The 15,036-nt window shown below is 66.3% G+C and overlaps 3 protein-coding genes and 1 long non-coding RNA gene across 5 annotated transcripts; 1 reads left to right on the plus strand and 3 right to left on the minus strand.

Moving 5' to 3' along the window:
- Positions 1-663: 663 nt before the first annotated feature.
- Positions 664-14,334, plus strand: NECAB3 (N-terminal EF-hand calcium binding protein 3). Of its 2 annotated transcripts, none has more exons than XM_017341677.3 (13): positions 664-870; positions 2,524-2,548; positions 3,733-3,841; positions 4,771-4,796; positions 4,997-5,094; positions 11,313-11,449; positions 11,930-12,048; positions 12,166-12,245; positions 12,349-12,411; positions 12,792-12,904; positions 13,027-13,104; positions 13,418-13,509; positions 13,598-14,334. In XM_017341677.3, exons 1-13 carry the CDS (start codon positions 754-756, stop codon positions 13,624-13,626), a joined length of 1,086 nt encoding a protein of 361 aa, XP_017197166.1. In that variant the 5' UTR covers positions 664-753; the 3' UTR covers positions 13,627-14,334. The 2 variants fall into 2 exon arrangements, with proteins under 2 accessions (XP_017197166.1, XP_002710847.1); XM_002710801.5 differs by having other exon boundaries at positions 666-870; positions 12,349-12,402.
- On the minus strand, positions 5,959-7,905 carry ACTL10 (actin like 10). The gene has a single exon (XM_051840253.2). The coding sequence runs from the start codon at positions 7,888-7,890 to the stop codon at positions 6,049-6,051; it is 1,842 nt and encodes a 613-aa protein (XP_051696213.2). The 5' UTR covers positions 7,891-7,905; the 3' UTR covers positions 5,959-6,048.
- Positions 8,969-10,073, minus strand: C11H20orf144 (chromosome 11 C20orf144 homolog). Its single transcript, XM_051840254.2, has 2 exons — positions 9,846-10,073; positions 8,969-9,398 (listed from the first exon to the last, which is right to left on the minus strand). Exons 1-2 carry the CDS (start codon positions 9,969-9,971, stop codon positions 9,024-9,026), a joined length of 501 nt encoding a protein of 166 aa, XP_051696214.1. The 5' UTR covers positions 9,972-10,073; the 3' UTR covers positions 8,969-9,023.
- Positions 11,546-11,935, minus strand: LOC127491128 (uncharacterized). The gene is made up of 2 exons (XR_007917117.2): positions 11,841-11,935; positions 11,546-11,717 (listed from the first exon to the last, which is right to left on the minus strand). It is a non-coding gene; the product is annotated as an uncharacterized lncRNA (long non-coding RNA).
- Positions 14,335-15,036: the final 702 nt, after the last annotated feature.

Here is a 15,036-nt window from a genome sequence, read left to right on the forward strand (position 1 = left end):
GAGATCTGGGAGAGCTTCCTGGAAGGGGGGGGGGTGCTGGAATTGAGAACTGCAGGATGAGTGGGAGCTAATCTGAGTCACTCCAAGCAAAGGCCCTGGGGCGGGAGGGGCAGGGATCCTGAAACAAGGGATGGAGAGGGAAGTGGAGTGCTGTGCTTCTCTTGGTGGTGGGGGGGGGGCAAGGAGCTACTAGGCCCTCAGGGTCCTGTGCACTTGAACGCCCCATCTGCCTGCTGGGCGGAGACAGGAGGTGAATTCGAGGGTGGGGCCAGGATGTCCGAGGCCTTGGCCAGGTGGCGTCCAGTGGACCAGCTTTCTCTGAGCCAGTCCCAACAGGTTTTCCCAGAGGTCAAGCCCCTTGGGGGTGTGGCCCACTTGGTGTCACTCATGCTTCTGCAGTTTGCAATGTTTATCCCATAGTAGTCTGGGGCTCTCCCTCCGGGTGGGCATGCACAGCCCCTCGCTGTGGGCCTTCAGGGGAAATCATCTGCGTGGGTTGGTCCTGACCGCGTGGTGGCTGCAGCTCTGAGAGCCTCCTAGGGCACTGTCCCAGCCTGGGGGTGGGGGGCTTGCTGGGGCCGGGGTCCAAGCTGGCGCTGCTCCGGCCTAGCAGGAGGGGGTGGGGCCGGGGGTGTGGCCCTGGCCAAGCCAGCGCCAATGGGCGGGCTCCCGCAGCCCTCCGAGCCGAGCCGACCAGCGCCGGGAGGGAGCGAGGGAGCGTAGCCCAGCCAGAGGCGAGCGGCTGGTGGCGCCATGGCATGCGCGGGGCTGCTCACCGTGTGCCTGCTCCGGCCGCCAGCCCCCCGGGCCCCGCGCCCACCGGAGCCCGCGCCGGACAATAGGCCCGCTGGACATGCTCTCTTCCAGGACGTGAGTGGGGTGCGGGCTGGCTCGCGGGGTCTCTGCCAGTGTGTGTGTGGCTCTCTGCGTCTGTCGGTGTCAGTGTCTCCCACTCCGGGTCCCTTGAGGCCGTGCCCCTGCACCCCTGCCTGTCTGCCCCTCTGTCCCTCTATTGTGTCCCCACTTCTGTCCCTGCTGCCCCCATCCCAGACCCACCCTGTCTCTCTGATGGGGGTGGGGGGGACTGCAGCCCCTGACGGCAGGAGCAGTCTTGATGCCAGCCCAGTGGTAGACCCCGGCTGGGCTGCCCCAAGCCAGGGGGCATGGACACAGGAGGAGCCCCTCGTGACCCAGTGTCCCCCCCCTCCCCACTGCGCGTCCCGCAGGCCTGAGGCCGGGGCAGCCGAGTCCTACAGTTGGTAGGGGCGCCCACGCATGTCCTGTGGCCTGGGTACCCCTCCTGTGGGGCAGCAGGTAGCCCTGCAGTCCCCCAGGCACCAGTGTGGAGCAGCCTGGCTGGGCTTCGGCTGCACTCTGTACCCTTGGGCTGAGTACCTCAACCCCCGCCTGCCCCCACTCCAGCACCCCTCTTTGGGAGAAGCCACACCCCTGCCCCCTCCCCACTGCCCCCAGTAGTGACTCAGCAGCTTGACCGAGTCCTCCTGGCTGGAAGGGACCTGCCTCTTCCCCCTTCCCAGATGGAAAAACTGAGGCCTGGGGGGGGGGGTCTGTCCTGGGTCACCCGTGGAGGCAGGGACACCACAGGATGTGGCCCCAGATGCCCTCAAGGCCATCGTAACGCCCCTGCCCCCGAGTATCTCCGGCTTCCCCACCCAGGCCACACTGGGCTGCTGTGTGACCCTGACCAGGGACAGGCTTCCAAGAGGGTTCCTTCCTGAGCACCCAGCAGGAGGGGCTGGCATTCGGGAGCTGGAGCTGAGGCTCTTGTCCAGGCTTTGGCCTCCCCCTGCTTGCCCGGCCAGCAAGGGCTGCCTGCGGCGACCTGGGGTCTAGTCCCGGGGACCTGTCTTGGTTCTGCTCTTTGCTGCTGGTGCTGTTCCTCTTCAACTCATTGATAAAATCCGCTCCCTTCCACCCTGCGCCCCCTTTGCATGAGTGCACACCCTCCTGTGCTCCTGCCTTTGCCTCAGACCCTCACAGCCACTTTCTAGGGAGGCGCACCCCTAAGGGGTGAACCCCAGGCTGCTCCCTCCATGGCTAGTGGGCCGCTTCCTGCGTGGCGGTCCTCAGTAAGCACAGGGAAACAGCCCGGAGAGGACAGAGACCATGGCCACACAGCAGAGCTAGGGATTCGAGTCTGGGACAGCTGCCCAGACTCCCTGAGCCGCATCTTGGCCATCTCCCCACACTCCCTCAAGCTGGGACGGTGCCATGGTCCAATGCATCAACTGGGACTTGGGCCAGCCTCTAGTTGTGGGAAGTGGATGTGCAGGAGCTGGCCCGGAGAACCCCCGCGGCCCCCGTGAAGCTGGGCCCTGCGGGGGAAGCGAGCAAGTGGTGTGACCTGCTGGGCGCTCTTCCTGTGCAGGCACAGCTCCTGCAGGGCTGAGCGGAGCAGGGGGCTGGGCCCAGGTTGGGCAGAGAAAAGACCAGGGGTGCAGCAAGGGGGCCCTCTTACCTCCCAGGCCCACTCACAGCTCCCACCCTGCCTTTGTCCTCCAGGTGTTCCGCAGAGCCGACAAGAACGGTGAGTCTGGCTTCCCCTGGGTCCCACCGTTGGGCAGGGTGGGGGGCTTCAGGCCCTGGGAGAGTTGGGGGTTTGTGGGAGCACAGTCTAGGATGGAGGCAAATCTGGGGAGGACCTGAAACGAGAGAGCCAATCAGCAGCCTCCCCAAGGAGGCGAGTGTGGTCTGGCCGTGCTGAAGGCCTGTGGGAGCGATGCTCATGCAGTGCCTGGCACAGTGACCTCGTGTTGTCCTCACAACCACCATCTGGTGGGAATTCTTCACCTCATGCCACAGAGGAGCAGAGGCTCAGAGAGGTAGAGCAGATGGCCTGACGCCACACAGCCTTAGGTTGGTGGGCCTTGAACCCAGGTCCGCGTGACACAGGGTTCCAGATTCCCCGTTTGAGGCACTTGGAAGGGTGGGAAAATGGAGACAAGGCTGTGGGGGACGTCACTCAGATGTCCGTTTCCACCTGACCCACATTCGGGCCCAGGGAAGGCCTGGAGGACCAAAGTCAGGTCTTCCTGTCCTGGGTCCGGGGCGGCTTCAGAAGCTGGCCTGAGAAAGCCTGGAAGCGAAAGCAGGGCCCCCCGGGGAGCCCCCACCGTGCCCGATGGGCCCGTGGAGGCTCGCACTCAGTCCCTCCACGGCGGAGTCCTGTCCCCACCCCTGTCCCTTCTCATGTCTCTTCACGCTGGGGCTGACCACTGTCCCAGACTGCACGGGGACGTCTGCTGAGAGACCAAACCCCCGGTGTCCTTGGCCGTCCCCTTTGACCACTCAGCCTCTGCTGACGGAGCCCAGCTTCCCTGGCCGGCTGCTTCCGAAGAGGCCCCGACAGCCAGGAGGGTTCCCTGCGCCTCCCTGTGGCTTCTCCGTGAAGGTCCGGGGCCAGCCCGGATGGATGTGCACCGAGCCTCGGCCCCAAGTGGCGTGTGGGCCCTGCCGTGCTGTCCCAGCCCGTTCGGTTCTCCGTCTGGCGAGCCTTTGTGGCGTCCCTGCCCAGGGCTGCACAGGAACTGCCCTGCCCCTTGGGTTCCTGCAAAGTGGGCCTGTTCCCTTCAGAGGGTACCGTTGGGTGCAGCCCCCTTGTCCCCGGAGGGTCTGGGCCCCTACTCAGAATCCTATCCCCGCTTAGGGGGCGGGGCCTGGGCCAGGAGGGCCTGACTCGCTCCCTGTGCCCTGCTCCCACCCTGGCCGCAGACGACGGGAAGCTCTCGTTTGAGGAATTCCAGAATTACTTTGCCGACGGGGTCCTCAGCGCGGGGGAGCTGCGGGAGCTCTTCAGTGGCATTGATGGGCGTCCTGCCGCGTGAGTGCGCGAGAGGGGGCTGAGCCGTGGGAGGACCGCGCCGTGGGAGGCCAAGCATCCCGACCCTGCCGCGTCCCCTCTGCCGCCGTTCCTGTTGGAGGATGCGGGCAGGGAGACGGGGAGGGGGGGCGCCAGGGCTCCGTGCCAATATTACCCATGTTCCTCCCCCTCCCCAGCTCCAGTCTTGCCCACTACACTGCCTCCAGCTGGGACCCCAAAATAGCCAGGCCTGAGTCACCACCCAGTGGCTCAGCCCCCCTTCCCCCATCCTGCAGGGACCAGAGGATGCCTGGGGACAGCTGGGCCCTGCCTGCTTTCCTCCCCACCCCCAGGGCTGCAGGTGCATGTGCACGCACAGACCTCCCCACGGGTGCCCCCCCTGCACGCTCGGCACGAGCGCGCCCTCCTCCCGCGCTTCCTCATTCTGGTGCACAGCCAGGCACGGCTGTGCCTGCCTCACTTCCCTCCGTCTCCGTAGGATCAGTCCCAGGCTCTGGGCCGGCGTTCAAGCCTCCTGAGACTTGGGCTAAAGCCTTTACAGTGCTCCCCCTCCCTCACCCACCAGACTTCTCCATTAAATTTATCCCTCAAGGCCAGCACCTCCTCCAGGAAGCCCTCCCTGACCTACCAGGCAGTAACCTATGCCTTCCCAGGATGCCTTTCTTCCTGCCTGTCCTTCCCAGCTCTGACCACTCCTCTCTGGCCTAAGTTCACATCTGTCTCCTCTGGCCTGAGACCCCCTTGAAGCCCCATAGCGGGTCTGTGCCTTTGTCCTCCCAGACCACTCGCTGGGGCCTAGTCCTCTGCCCACTGACCAGCTTGGCTGGGGTGGAGTGGAAGTCATGTCCTTGTCGGCTCAGTGGGGAGCTGGTAGGGCAGGGGATTGGCCCGAGTCTAGGGTCTGAAGGGCGCTTCTCTTTTCCTTGCAGCAACGTAGAAACGGAGAAACTGTGTGGTGAGTAGTCCTGTTGGGAGCTTTTGTGTCCAGGGGCCCCTGGCAACCGGGAGTGGCGAGGGCAGGTGTTCCGATGGGACAGCCTGGGCCAGGCTCAGGGGCCCAGGCCTGATTCCTGAGGGACCCCAGGCGGCCGCAGGGCAGGTTGGGCGGGTGGGTGGGAGGCTCAGGAAGGCCCTGAGCACTCCCTCCGCCCGCAGACTACTTCTCGGAACACCTGGGTGTCTACCGGCCTGTGCTGGCCGCGCTGGAGTCGCTCAACCGGGCCGTGCTCACCGCCATGGACACCACCAAGCTGGTGAGCAGAGGGGCTCCTGGCAGGGCGTGCAGAGTGAGGCGGGCGTGGCCGCTGCGCCGTGGCTGGGGCTGGGGAGCTGGAAGCCCGCGTTCCGAGGCTGGCTCTCTCCCCCCTCACTCTGGGCCTCGGTTTTCTCATGTGAACCAGAGGCAGTAGCAGAGCCTGCCACCGCGCATGCGTCGTGTTGGTCCCAGCAGCCAACGGCAGGGTTTTTGTTTTATTCTCTGCCCTGCTCCCAGCACCCAGGCCAGCGCCTGGCACACAGCAGGCTTCAGGGCGGGAGCTGCATGGGTGTGTGTGTGTGTGTGTGTGTGTGTGTGTGCAGTACTCACACGTGTCTGTAGGTGGCGCCCGCCGCAGCACGGGAGGAGGCAGCCGCGCTCCGTTCGTGCCCACATGTGTGTGCCTGTGTGGTTCCAGGCCCTTGTGTGGTGGCTTCAATAAGTCAACTGCCTTTGATGGTTCCTTTTAAGAAATAGCTCCACCCCCACTTACCCCACAGCTCCTACAAGGAGGGGAGCAGTGGGGAGGCCCAGGACTGTGCTCCATCCCACTTTTTATGGAAGGGGAAACTGAGGTTCTCAGTGGAATCACTGGGCAGGGGCAGGGCTTGTCCTAGCTGCGTGCAGGCGAGATCTAGTCCCCACCAAAGGTCTGCTTCCAAGGGGCCTGGCAGCGTGGCCACATGGTGGGGATGAGGGACACCAAGTGGGGGCATGCCTGCCTTGTTGCCGTGGAAATGGGGCTCCAGGGGTTTGGCTGGACTGGCGTTCCAGGACCTGGAAGTGGTTGCCGGAGACAACTGCTGGTGCTGCTGAGTGGGGGCGTGGCCTGTCCCCAAAGAGGACCCTGCCGGCTCCAAACGCTTGCCCATTCTTTTATCGGGTGCTCCAGGGGTGAGGCGCTGCGGCACCCGCCCGGCCCAGCGCCTGCAGCACCCCCTCCAGTCCAGACTCAGTCAAAGACTTCGTGCACCAGCCTGGGGCCACACTCCTGGTACATGGCCCGGGTCATCCAGCGGCGTCGGAACGAGTGCAGGGAGGCCACCATGGAGCCGCCTGTCCACACCGCGGTGCCCCGGCCAGGCCTGGCCACCAGGCGGGGCCTCAGGGCTGCGTAGCCGTGTCGCCGGCACTGCGCCTCCAGCTCCGCGTCCAGGCGCTCGGGGAAGCCAGGGAACAGCGTGGAGCCGCCAGCCAGGACCACCGTGCGGGCCAGCTGCGTGCGCAGCGTGGCCGGCACCTTCTGCAGGGCCCGGAAGGTCAGCGTGGGCAGCCCCGGCGCCGTCTGGCCCAGCAGGCATGGCTGGAAGATGGGCTCGGGGCAGCGGAAGCGCTCGCTGCCCAGGCTGAGGGAGCGCCCGTCGCCCACGCAGACGCTGGCCGGCCGCTGGCGGCCCGGGTCCCGGAGGTCAGCCTCGAAGTCCAGCGACACGTAGCAGCAGCGCTTCTTGAGCTGTGTGACCGCCTTGCGGGGCAGCGCCCCCGGCTGCAGGTTGGGGCTGGCCGCCACCAGCATGTCCCGCAGGTAGCGCGACAGCGTGCTGCCCGCCACGTCCAGCCGGAAGGTGGCCTCGTGCCACGAGTGGCCCGCGTAGATGGGCGTGGCGTGGCACACGCCCGCGCCCGCCTCCACCGCCAGCCCGCTGAGCGCGCCGGCCGAGCAGAGCGCCAGCAGCGCCGTGCTGGCCACGTGGCACGCGGGCACCGCCAGGGCCTCGAACAGCAGCTCGGCCGCCCTCTCGCGGCCCGCGGGCGGCGCCGACGGCGACTCGCTCACCAGCACGGGCCACTGCTCGGGGCACACGCGCAGTCTGCCCACCAGCAGGCGCTCCCACAGCCCCTCCAGCGCCTCCCAGTCCACGACCACGCCGTGCTTGATGGGGTGCGCGCGCGCCACCCCGCCGGCCAGCTCGCAGCCCGGCGCGCCAGGGCGCACCGGCCGGTCCCAGCTGGGCACCAGGCTGGAGCTCTTGAGCACGACGCGCGGGTGGCCCTCGCCCGCGAAGCCCGCCTTGGTGAAGCCCGAGCCGTGATCCACCACCACGGCTATGCGGCCGGGCGAGGGCGGCCGGCGGGCCCCGCGGCTCCTGGACGCCTGTGTCATCTTCGAGGCTCGGCCGTGCTCTTCGGCCTGGGGCCCTGCTCCCCGGAGGCCCCGCCTTTCACCGCCTGGCTCCGCCTCCCGAGCCCAAGTCCAAGTCCCGCCTCTTCTGGGCCGGCTCAGCCGTGGGCCCCGCCCCAGCGCCGCGCGCCGCTGCTTCCTGGGCTCCTCGCCGGCCGTGAGACCTGGCTCGCGTGGAAGGCGACAGGGCCCGCCGAATCCGTTCAGAGGCTGAGACACCGCCAGGAGGGCCGGAGCTGCGGCAGCGGGAGGGCCTGTGGCCAGGCCGTCCGGACGTGATTCTCGCCCTGGGGACCCAGCAGCCTCGTTCCGCTCGCCTGGACTTGGAGGATGAAGGTCCTGGTCCCGCGCTCGAGGAGGGATGGGAGAAGGAAGAACGTGGATTGGACGCATTGTGACCTCAGTCCTCGGCCCCTCCCCACGGAAGCTCCCGGCACCCTTCCTCTCCCGGCAGCTGTGTGGGCAAAGGGGGGTCCCACACAAACAGGCTGGTTCCTTCCCAAAGCGCTCTGCATTGTCCAGTGGGCCCTGCACCTTCGAGGCCTTCGACTCCCTGTGCAGCCCCAAGCAGTCCTCTCCCTCTGAGCTGTCTTCCTCCATCCCCTTGCACAAGGAGGAGGCCGCGTCTCGTGTCTGTGGGCGCACACTTTTTGGGACCACTTTGGTGGCCATTAGGAGGATGTAAGCTAAAGTGTGGGGTTTTTATTTATCTTTTAAAGATTAATTACTAGAAAGAGAGAGGCCTTCAAACCTACTGGTTCACTCCCCAAATGGCCGCAATGGCCAGGGCTGCGCTGATCCGAAGCCAGGAGCCTCCTCTGGGTCTCCCACACGGGTTCAGGGGCCCGAGAACTTGGGCCATCTTGTACTGCTTTCCCGGGCCACAGCAGAGAGCTGGACTGGAAGTGGAGCAGCCGGGACTCGAACCAGTGCCCATATGGGATGTTGGCACTGCAGGCGCCAGCCCCTGAAGTGTGGGTTTTATTGCAAGGCTCTGTATTGGACACCAAAGGCAAGGGCACAGTCAGGTGTCAGGAGCTAGGTCTGATCACAAGGCTGTGGGGAGCCAGGAGGTGCCCTGGCGATGCAGTGCAGCCCCAGGGAGGGCACTGGCGGGACTTACTTGGGCCGGTCCCGGGAGGCTCATTGCACGAGGAACCTGGGGGAGGTGAGAAGGCACAGTTCTGAGAATCCGCGGGTCAGGCCCCCGGACAAGGGCAGTGGATCGCATTGTGGGTGACACAGGCGTGCCTTCTGTAGGTTCTGAGGGGGCCGTGTGAAGCTGGTCACCAGTGGGGGGCTGGGGAGGAACCACTGGATCTTGCCCCCAGGAACTGTGCCAGGCGCCTCTCGAATGACTTAGCGAGCATCACCCTGGAGGCCGCGTGTGGCCATAGCCACCTGGAGGCCCAAGGGGGAGGAGTGAGGCTGGGCCTGCAGAGCGCCCTGGGCACTTCCTTGGGAGGGGGCAGCAGCGTGGGGCTCTAGAGCAGGGAGTGTGCTGCCCCGGACGGACGCGGGCAGGGCCGGAGGGGGCGAGGCCCAGGGGCGCCAACTCTCCTGGGCGAGCTCTAGACCCTGACCCTCCCCGCTTCCCCGGGATGGTGTCTGTTGGCTGGGGCCCTCCCTCTGCCTGCGCCGGGTGTCTTTGTTGTGGGCTTGCCCTGCCCGCCACCCTTGGGCCTGCAGCCCTGGCGCGGTAGCTTTGCCCGGCGCCCACCCCTCTCCGGCAGAGCTGGCAGCGGCCGCGTTGCTCTGAGCTCTTTATTGGGCCGGGTCTCTGGGCAGGGGGCTGCGCCGGCGGCTCAGGGCCGTGGGCGAGGGCAGCGGCGCCGCTTGCGTGGCCGTTCCTCGCCGGGCGCCGCGCTGGAGGCGGGCGGGCTGGCGTCGGGCCGCGGCCCGCTGCCGGGGGCCTTGGGCCCGCCCGCCGCGCGGCGCCCGTCTTCGCGCAGCCTTGCGTCCAGCAGTAGCAGCACCACCAGGATTTTTTTCATCTCTCTCTCGCGTGTGCCTTCGCGCCGCTCGGTGCCGTCGCCCGCTCCCCGCAGCATGGGCGCCGCCGCGGGGAAGCCCACCGAGCCGCGCGGCACGTCTTCCCCGGGCTGCGCTCCTGGGCCCGCGGCCGCCGCCTCGGCTCTCTGCTGCCGCTTGTCCAAGTGGAGAAGCAGCAGGATCTTGGCCTGGGGGAGGGGCAGGGCATGAGGGGAAGCACCCTGTACGGCTGCGCCCGCCTCCCGGGGACCCTCAACCACCTGGTCTTATCTCCCAGGACCTGTCTTCCCTGGCGGAAGTGGGTGGGGGTCCACCCTTCCCTGCTTGGCGCCAGGGACCCTCACCCAACCTGCCCACCGCGGCAGACCCCGGCCCAGCCCCGCTGGCTTACTGAGAGCCCACCCTCCCAGCCTTCACCTACCCCTCCTGGTCCTGGGCCTCTGCTCCTTTGAGGAGGGGGGAAGGGCTGGGGCGGTAGGGGGTTCCCCGTGCTACAGCCCCCAGTAGCTGGCAACCAGGGCTGACTCCCTGGCTGGCCTGAGGCACATCTGCCCAGGGTTGGAAGCCTGGGCACCTTCTGGCTCCCCGAATCCCTGGCCTGCTCCTGGGCCCAGTGCCCACCCCCCAGCACTCACACCCGGTTTCTTGCCCTTGAGGTGGCTGAAGAACTGTTTCCTCCCGGCCTCGTCCGCGTCAGGCGGGATCTCCTCGCAGGCCTGCGTGGGCGCTTTGGCCCGCTTCTGGGAACTGCTGTTTCCCATGGCAGTGCTGGTCACCACTGGGGGCCACGGCCCAGGCCACCTCTGCCCTGCCCGCCGGGGACCCTGGCCTAGCCTTGGCCTGGAGGCCACATTGTGACCTCATGGTTGACCTCACCACTCCAGGCACCCACTGGCAAGTCTGGGTTCTGTTTACTCTGTGACTTCTGGCCTTGGTTTCTCATCAAAGCTGGACTTGGGATCGCAGACGAGGGCCTCGGTGGGGAGTAGAGAGGAAATTCTGTGGTGTGGGCCTGGCTTCTGGCCTCCACTGACCCAAGTCTTCTCATCTGTGGAATGGGCTCAGCCGTGCTTCCTGGAAGTTGCTGCAAGGGTTAAGGGCAATTTCGTGTAGCAGTGCCTGGCGCACAGCGGGTGCTTGTGTCAGCTGGGCATTTTGGTTGCAACTAGGGGAAACCCGTCAGCCATTTTAAGAACCAAAAAGGGAACGTATGAGAGGACCTCCCGGGGACACATGCTACTGGCCTGTCGCAGCAGGGAGGCCCCAGCCCTCTCCGTCCCTGTCTTCCACCGGAAGCCTGGCCCAGGAGCTTCCCACCTGGTGCCTGAGCCGAGGCAAGTCGTGTGCCGGCCCAGGTTGCCTGTGCCAGTGGGCAGGGTCCTTGTTGGTGTCATTTCTGACAGCAGTGACGACAGCTCTAAGGGGTGGAGGACTTGTGTGCCAGGTGCTGGGCTGAGCCCCAAGTAGGACGTCCCTGACGCAGCCACTCAACGGCTCCGTGTCATGAGTGTTAACGTTCTTATAGATGGGGAAACTGAGGCACACGGAAGTGAAGGTAGCGCGGGAGTTTCTGAGAGTCCTGAGGTGGTCAGCTCCCTGACCTCTGCCCACCTTGGGGGGTGAGCGGTAATTCTTGTTGGGGCCAATGCTGGTGTGATGTGTGTGTGTGGGCAGCAGTCCTGGGTCTTGTAGCTGCGGCTCCTAGTACAAAGTTTATTGCATGGATGAATGAACAAGGATGTAGGTTCTGAGTCTGGGACCAGCTGGTAGGTGTGGGGTCACATGACACCGTGTGCCACACCCTGCCCTCGGATGGCCTGTGCGCACTGCCCTCCGCCCCACCCAGCCTAGCTGTGCGGGGGGCTCACTGGCCATAGCAATCCTGAAGGCGGTAGCCCCAGTGGGGAAGGGGCCTCGTGGTCCAGAAAGCCAGCTGGCCAGCGGCCTCTTGAGAGCCGGCCTCACACCTGCGAGCAAGGAAGGTCGCGGTGCCCGCTTGTGCCAGGTCTGCCTGCCCCCGTGCTCTGACGGCCACGAGGGAGCGAGCAGGAGGGCGGCTCCCCGCCCAGGCTGGGCGATGCCACAGCCCCTGTGCCCCGCAGGAGTACGAGCAGGCCTCCAAAGTGGACCAGTTCGTGACGCGCTTCCTGCTGCGAGAGACGGCGAGCCAGCTGCAGGCCCTGCAGAGCTCCCTGGAGGGGGCATCCGACACGCTGGAGGCCCAGGCCCGCGACCTGCGGTACGTGAGGGCCCTGCCAGCCCGGGTCCCACGCAGGAGTGCCTGCTGTCCCCACACTGCAGTGCCCTAGGCTTTCCCAAGCGGATGAAGCAAGCATGATTTTTTATTATTTATTTGAAAGGCACGGGGCAGAGACAGAGAACCTGCTTGTTCACTCTCCCAGTGGCCGAAGTGACGGGCTGGGCCAGGCCGAAGCCAGGCGCTTCTGCTGGGTCCCCCGTGTGGGTGTCAGAGAGCCCAAGGACTTGGGCCATCTCCCACTGCATCCCTAGGTGCAAAACCAGGGAGCTGGATTGGAAGTGGAGCAGCCTGGACTTGAACCGGTGCCCACATGGGATCGTGGCACTTTGCCACAATGCCGGCCCCTGAACTCCAGCATCTTGGAACTCACCTTCGTGGGCAGGGAGACCCTGAGGGACCGAGGGTGGCGGGCTCTGGGGCTGGGTGGAGGGGAGGTGGGCTGAGCCACCCCTTCCCTAGGTCAGATGAAGAGAGTGCTGAAGTGCAGAGCAGGCCCCGCGGCAGCCGGCGGGCAGGGCGCAGGGCCCTGAGAATTGTCCCTCGGTCGCCTACCTGGTCTCCTGGCTGCTCGGACACAGGTGTGCCTGCGGCGGGGTGGGTGTGGCATCCCCTGCACCCCAGGGCCTGCTCCTCCTGTTGGGCCGAGGGGGCTCCCGGCCCAACAGGCCCACGCCTGACCCCGCCGGGTTCCTCAGGACGCAGCTCGGAGGCCGAGTCGCAGTGGCGGCTCCAGGTCAGCCGTCTCCAGGAGCTCATCGATCAGCTTGAGTGCAAGGTGAGTGCTGTGCGACCGCTCCCAGGCCAGGCATGCGGGGGGGGGGGGGGGGGCAGGGCAGGGGGGGCGGCCCGGCCTGGCCCACACTCGGTGTCTTTCACAGGCCCCCCGGCTGGAACCCCTGCAGGAAGAGGACCTGGCCAAGGGGCCTGGCCCGGTGAGGCAGGTGGCTGGATGTCAGGGACGGGGGTGGGGTGGGGTGGGGGGGCTCCAAGGGCCCCCTGCAGTGCATGCCTGCCTCTCCCCCGTCCCGCTCCCCGCCTGGCTGGTGTTGGGTTTTGGGGTCACTGCCCCTCTGAGCCTCCATTCCCCATCTGTGTTGCTCAAAATCAGGTCTGGGCCAGTACAGATGGAAGCTGGTGGGGACAAACCACAGAAGAGGGGGACGATGGCTGGATCGTGGCAGCCACTTTAGAGATGGGGCGAGGAGGATGGAGTCAGAGATGTTGGGGGCCAGGTGGCGGCGGGAAGGGTGGGGTGCTCCTGCAGGCCGCACCTAGCCCCTCACCCTGCGCTGCGCCCGCTAACTGGAGCCTCTCTTGCCAGCACATCCTGGTGGCCCAGAGGCAGGTGCAGGTGGCAGAGGAGGCCCTGAAGGACTTCCACCGGGCCCTGTGCTGCTACATGGACTTCACGGGGGCCCAGAGCCGTTGTCTGCAGTGAGTGCCCAGCTGGCTGGTGGTGAGGGGGGCGCAGAGAAGGGGCTGGCGCTGGGCGTCCCGGGCTGGGGGCAGCACCACAGCAGCCCCGGGCCGGCCCGGCCATCTCTCTGGCCCTGCAGTGTGTCCGCCCAGAAGATGCTGGAGCAGGCCTCCTTCACCCTGTATGAGTTCTGGCAGGACGAGGCCTCCTGGAGAAGGTACGAGACGCCCACCAGGCAGCACGCCGCGAGCACGGGCCCTGCGGGGAACCCGGCCGCCCTCACTGCCTGCTCTCCCAGGGGCCAGGCGAGGTGCTGGGGTCCAGCACTCAGTCCTGCTGTCTCGTGCCACACCTGACGCCTCACTGTACCCCAGTGCAGTGGACACTGATGTACCCCTTTCTCATGGGAGAAATGGGCTCAGAGCCGGCGCGAGGAAGGCCCTGGGGTGGGAGTCCAGGGGCGGGGCGGGGCGGGAGGGGCCTGAGCCGGGGCTTCGGGCTCAGCCGGCTTCCCCGGGCGCCCTCCCCAGGCACCAGCAGGCCCCCTGCAGCAAGGCCTTCCAGCGCATCCTCATCGACCACCTGCGGGCTCCAGACACCCTCACCACCGTGTCCTTCCCAGGTGTGCTGCAGCCCCAGTGCCCGCCGCAGCCCGGGGCCCCGGAGGGCAGTGGGCCTGAGATGGCTGACGCCCACCTCCTGTCCTGCAGCCTCCTGGTGGGTCATGAATAACAACTGAACCCGACCTGCAAAAGCCAAGGGCCCTGCCTGCCTCCCCGGGAGCTTCTGAACGGGTCAACTCGGCACCCAGCCCGGGCCCGGCCAGCTGCTGGAGGCCTGAGCCCAGGGACCAGGGACCGGGCTGCTTGCTTCCTTTCTCCATCCGCGGATTCTGTTTGTAGCTTCGGCCTCCAGGGCACGCTGACTTGCACCCGGCTCAGGAGGCGTGGACTCTGGTCCCTCTGCCCCTGCCTTGCTGTGTGACCCAGGGCAGTCCCTTCCCACTTGGGCTGCCTAGCGGGTGTCCTGTTTCCTTCCTGCTGTCTTGGGACCAGGCTTCTGCTCTTCCCCAAGCAGCAGCAGAACCAGGGCTGATGCTCAGGGAACCCCGACCCCTGGAACCTCGTGCCCTGAGGCCGGGCCGGATCGGTCTGCAGCGTGGGGTAAGGACCTGGGCGTGCCCACCACCCTCCTGGGCTGGCTCCAGACTCTTCCAGCACCCATGCCTGCACCAGGCACCTGAGGAGGATCCTGGGTTGGTTTGCATGTCATCTGCATATCATCTGCATGTTCTCACCCCGTCCATTCTCAGGGCACTAGGGGAAGCCCCAAGGTGACCTTGTCAAGTAGCAATAATTTGGGCCCAGAGATGCCTGCTGCCCACAGAGACCTCTGAACCCTGGCCTGGACTCCAACTCAGAGGCAATAAAGGCAGTGGTCACCTCTGCGTCGCGTCCTCTTCCTGGGCAGGGCCGGAAGCTTTTCTTGAGCAATCAGCGACTCCCGTCTCGAGCCCCCATGCCGGCAGGGTGGTGGCCGGCGTAGCGAGGGCAGCCTCGTGGTGACACGGTCTCCCAGGCCTGCCAGAGGTCTGAGCTTCACCACACACTCGGCCTCCTCCGGGTCCTGGACACTGGGCAGAGTCCTGTCCCCTCACCCAACCTCCTGAGAACAACGGCCGAGTCAGGTGTAGCGGGGGAAGGGACCTACCAGGCACCTCCACAGGTAGTGCCGAGCTGTGTGCCTCCATGGAAGCACAGGTGGCACCAAGCCTGGGCTGGGGTGCAGGGTCAGCAAGTTTCCAGGCGCTGAAGGGGAGGAGAGCTTGCCCTGTGGACAGGGGGAGGCCGACGGGGCGGCTGAGGCCAGGGTACGGTGAGAGGGAGTTGGGGTGAAGCTGGGGACGTAGGGCCCTGAAGGGTGACTGGCAGTGGGCTGGGCAGTAAGTGCCCTGGTGGTAGGCCTCCAGCAGGGTCTTATTTCTTAATTGTTTGAAAGGCAGAGAGCACCCTACAACTGGGCTGGGCCAGGTCAAGGCCAGGAGCTGGAAATTCCATCCAGGTCCCTCACGGAGTGTCAGGGTGCACATTGGCACAAGGCTGGGATCGGGAGCAGAGCCAGGGGCTGGTACTGTGGTGTACTGGGTAAA

This window comes from Oryctolagus cuniculus, chromosome 11 (genome assembly GCF_964237555.1).
Source record: "Oryctolagus cuniculus chromosome 11, mOryCun1.1, whole genome shotgun sequence".
In the NCBI taxonomy this organism is placed as follows: Eukaryota; Metazoa; Chordata; class Mammalia; order Lagomorpha; family Leporidae; genus Oryctolagus; species Oryctolagus cuniculus.

Bases quoted from the DNA above. Each gene is read 5' to 3' on its own strand.
- NECAB3 (XM_017341677.3), top strand. From the start codon at position 754: ATGGCATGCGCGGGGCTGCTCACCGTGTGCCTGCTCCGGCCGCCAGCC. The intron at 3,842-4,770 runs GTGAGTGCGCGA...TTTTCCTTGCAG, and splicing joins ATTGATGGGCGTCCTGCCGC to CAACGTAGAAACGGAGAAAC. The intron at 12,905-13,026 runs GTGAGTGCCCAG...CTGGCCCTGCAG, and splicing joins GCCCAGAGCCGTTGTCTGCA to TGTGTCCGCCCAGAAGATGC.
- ACTL10 (XM_051840253.2), bottom strand. From the start codon at position 7,890: ATGGCCACCAAAGTGGTCCCAAAAAGTGTGCGCCCACAGACACGAGAC.
- C11H20orf144 (XM_051840254.2), bottom strand. From the start codon at position 9,971: ATGGGAAACAGCAGTTCCCAGAAGCGGGCCAAAGCGCCCACGCAGGCC. The intron at 9,399-9,845 runs GTGAGTGCTGGG...CCCCTCCCCCAG, and splicing joins TCAAGGGCAAGAAACCGGGT to GCCAAGATCCTGCTGCTTCT.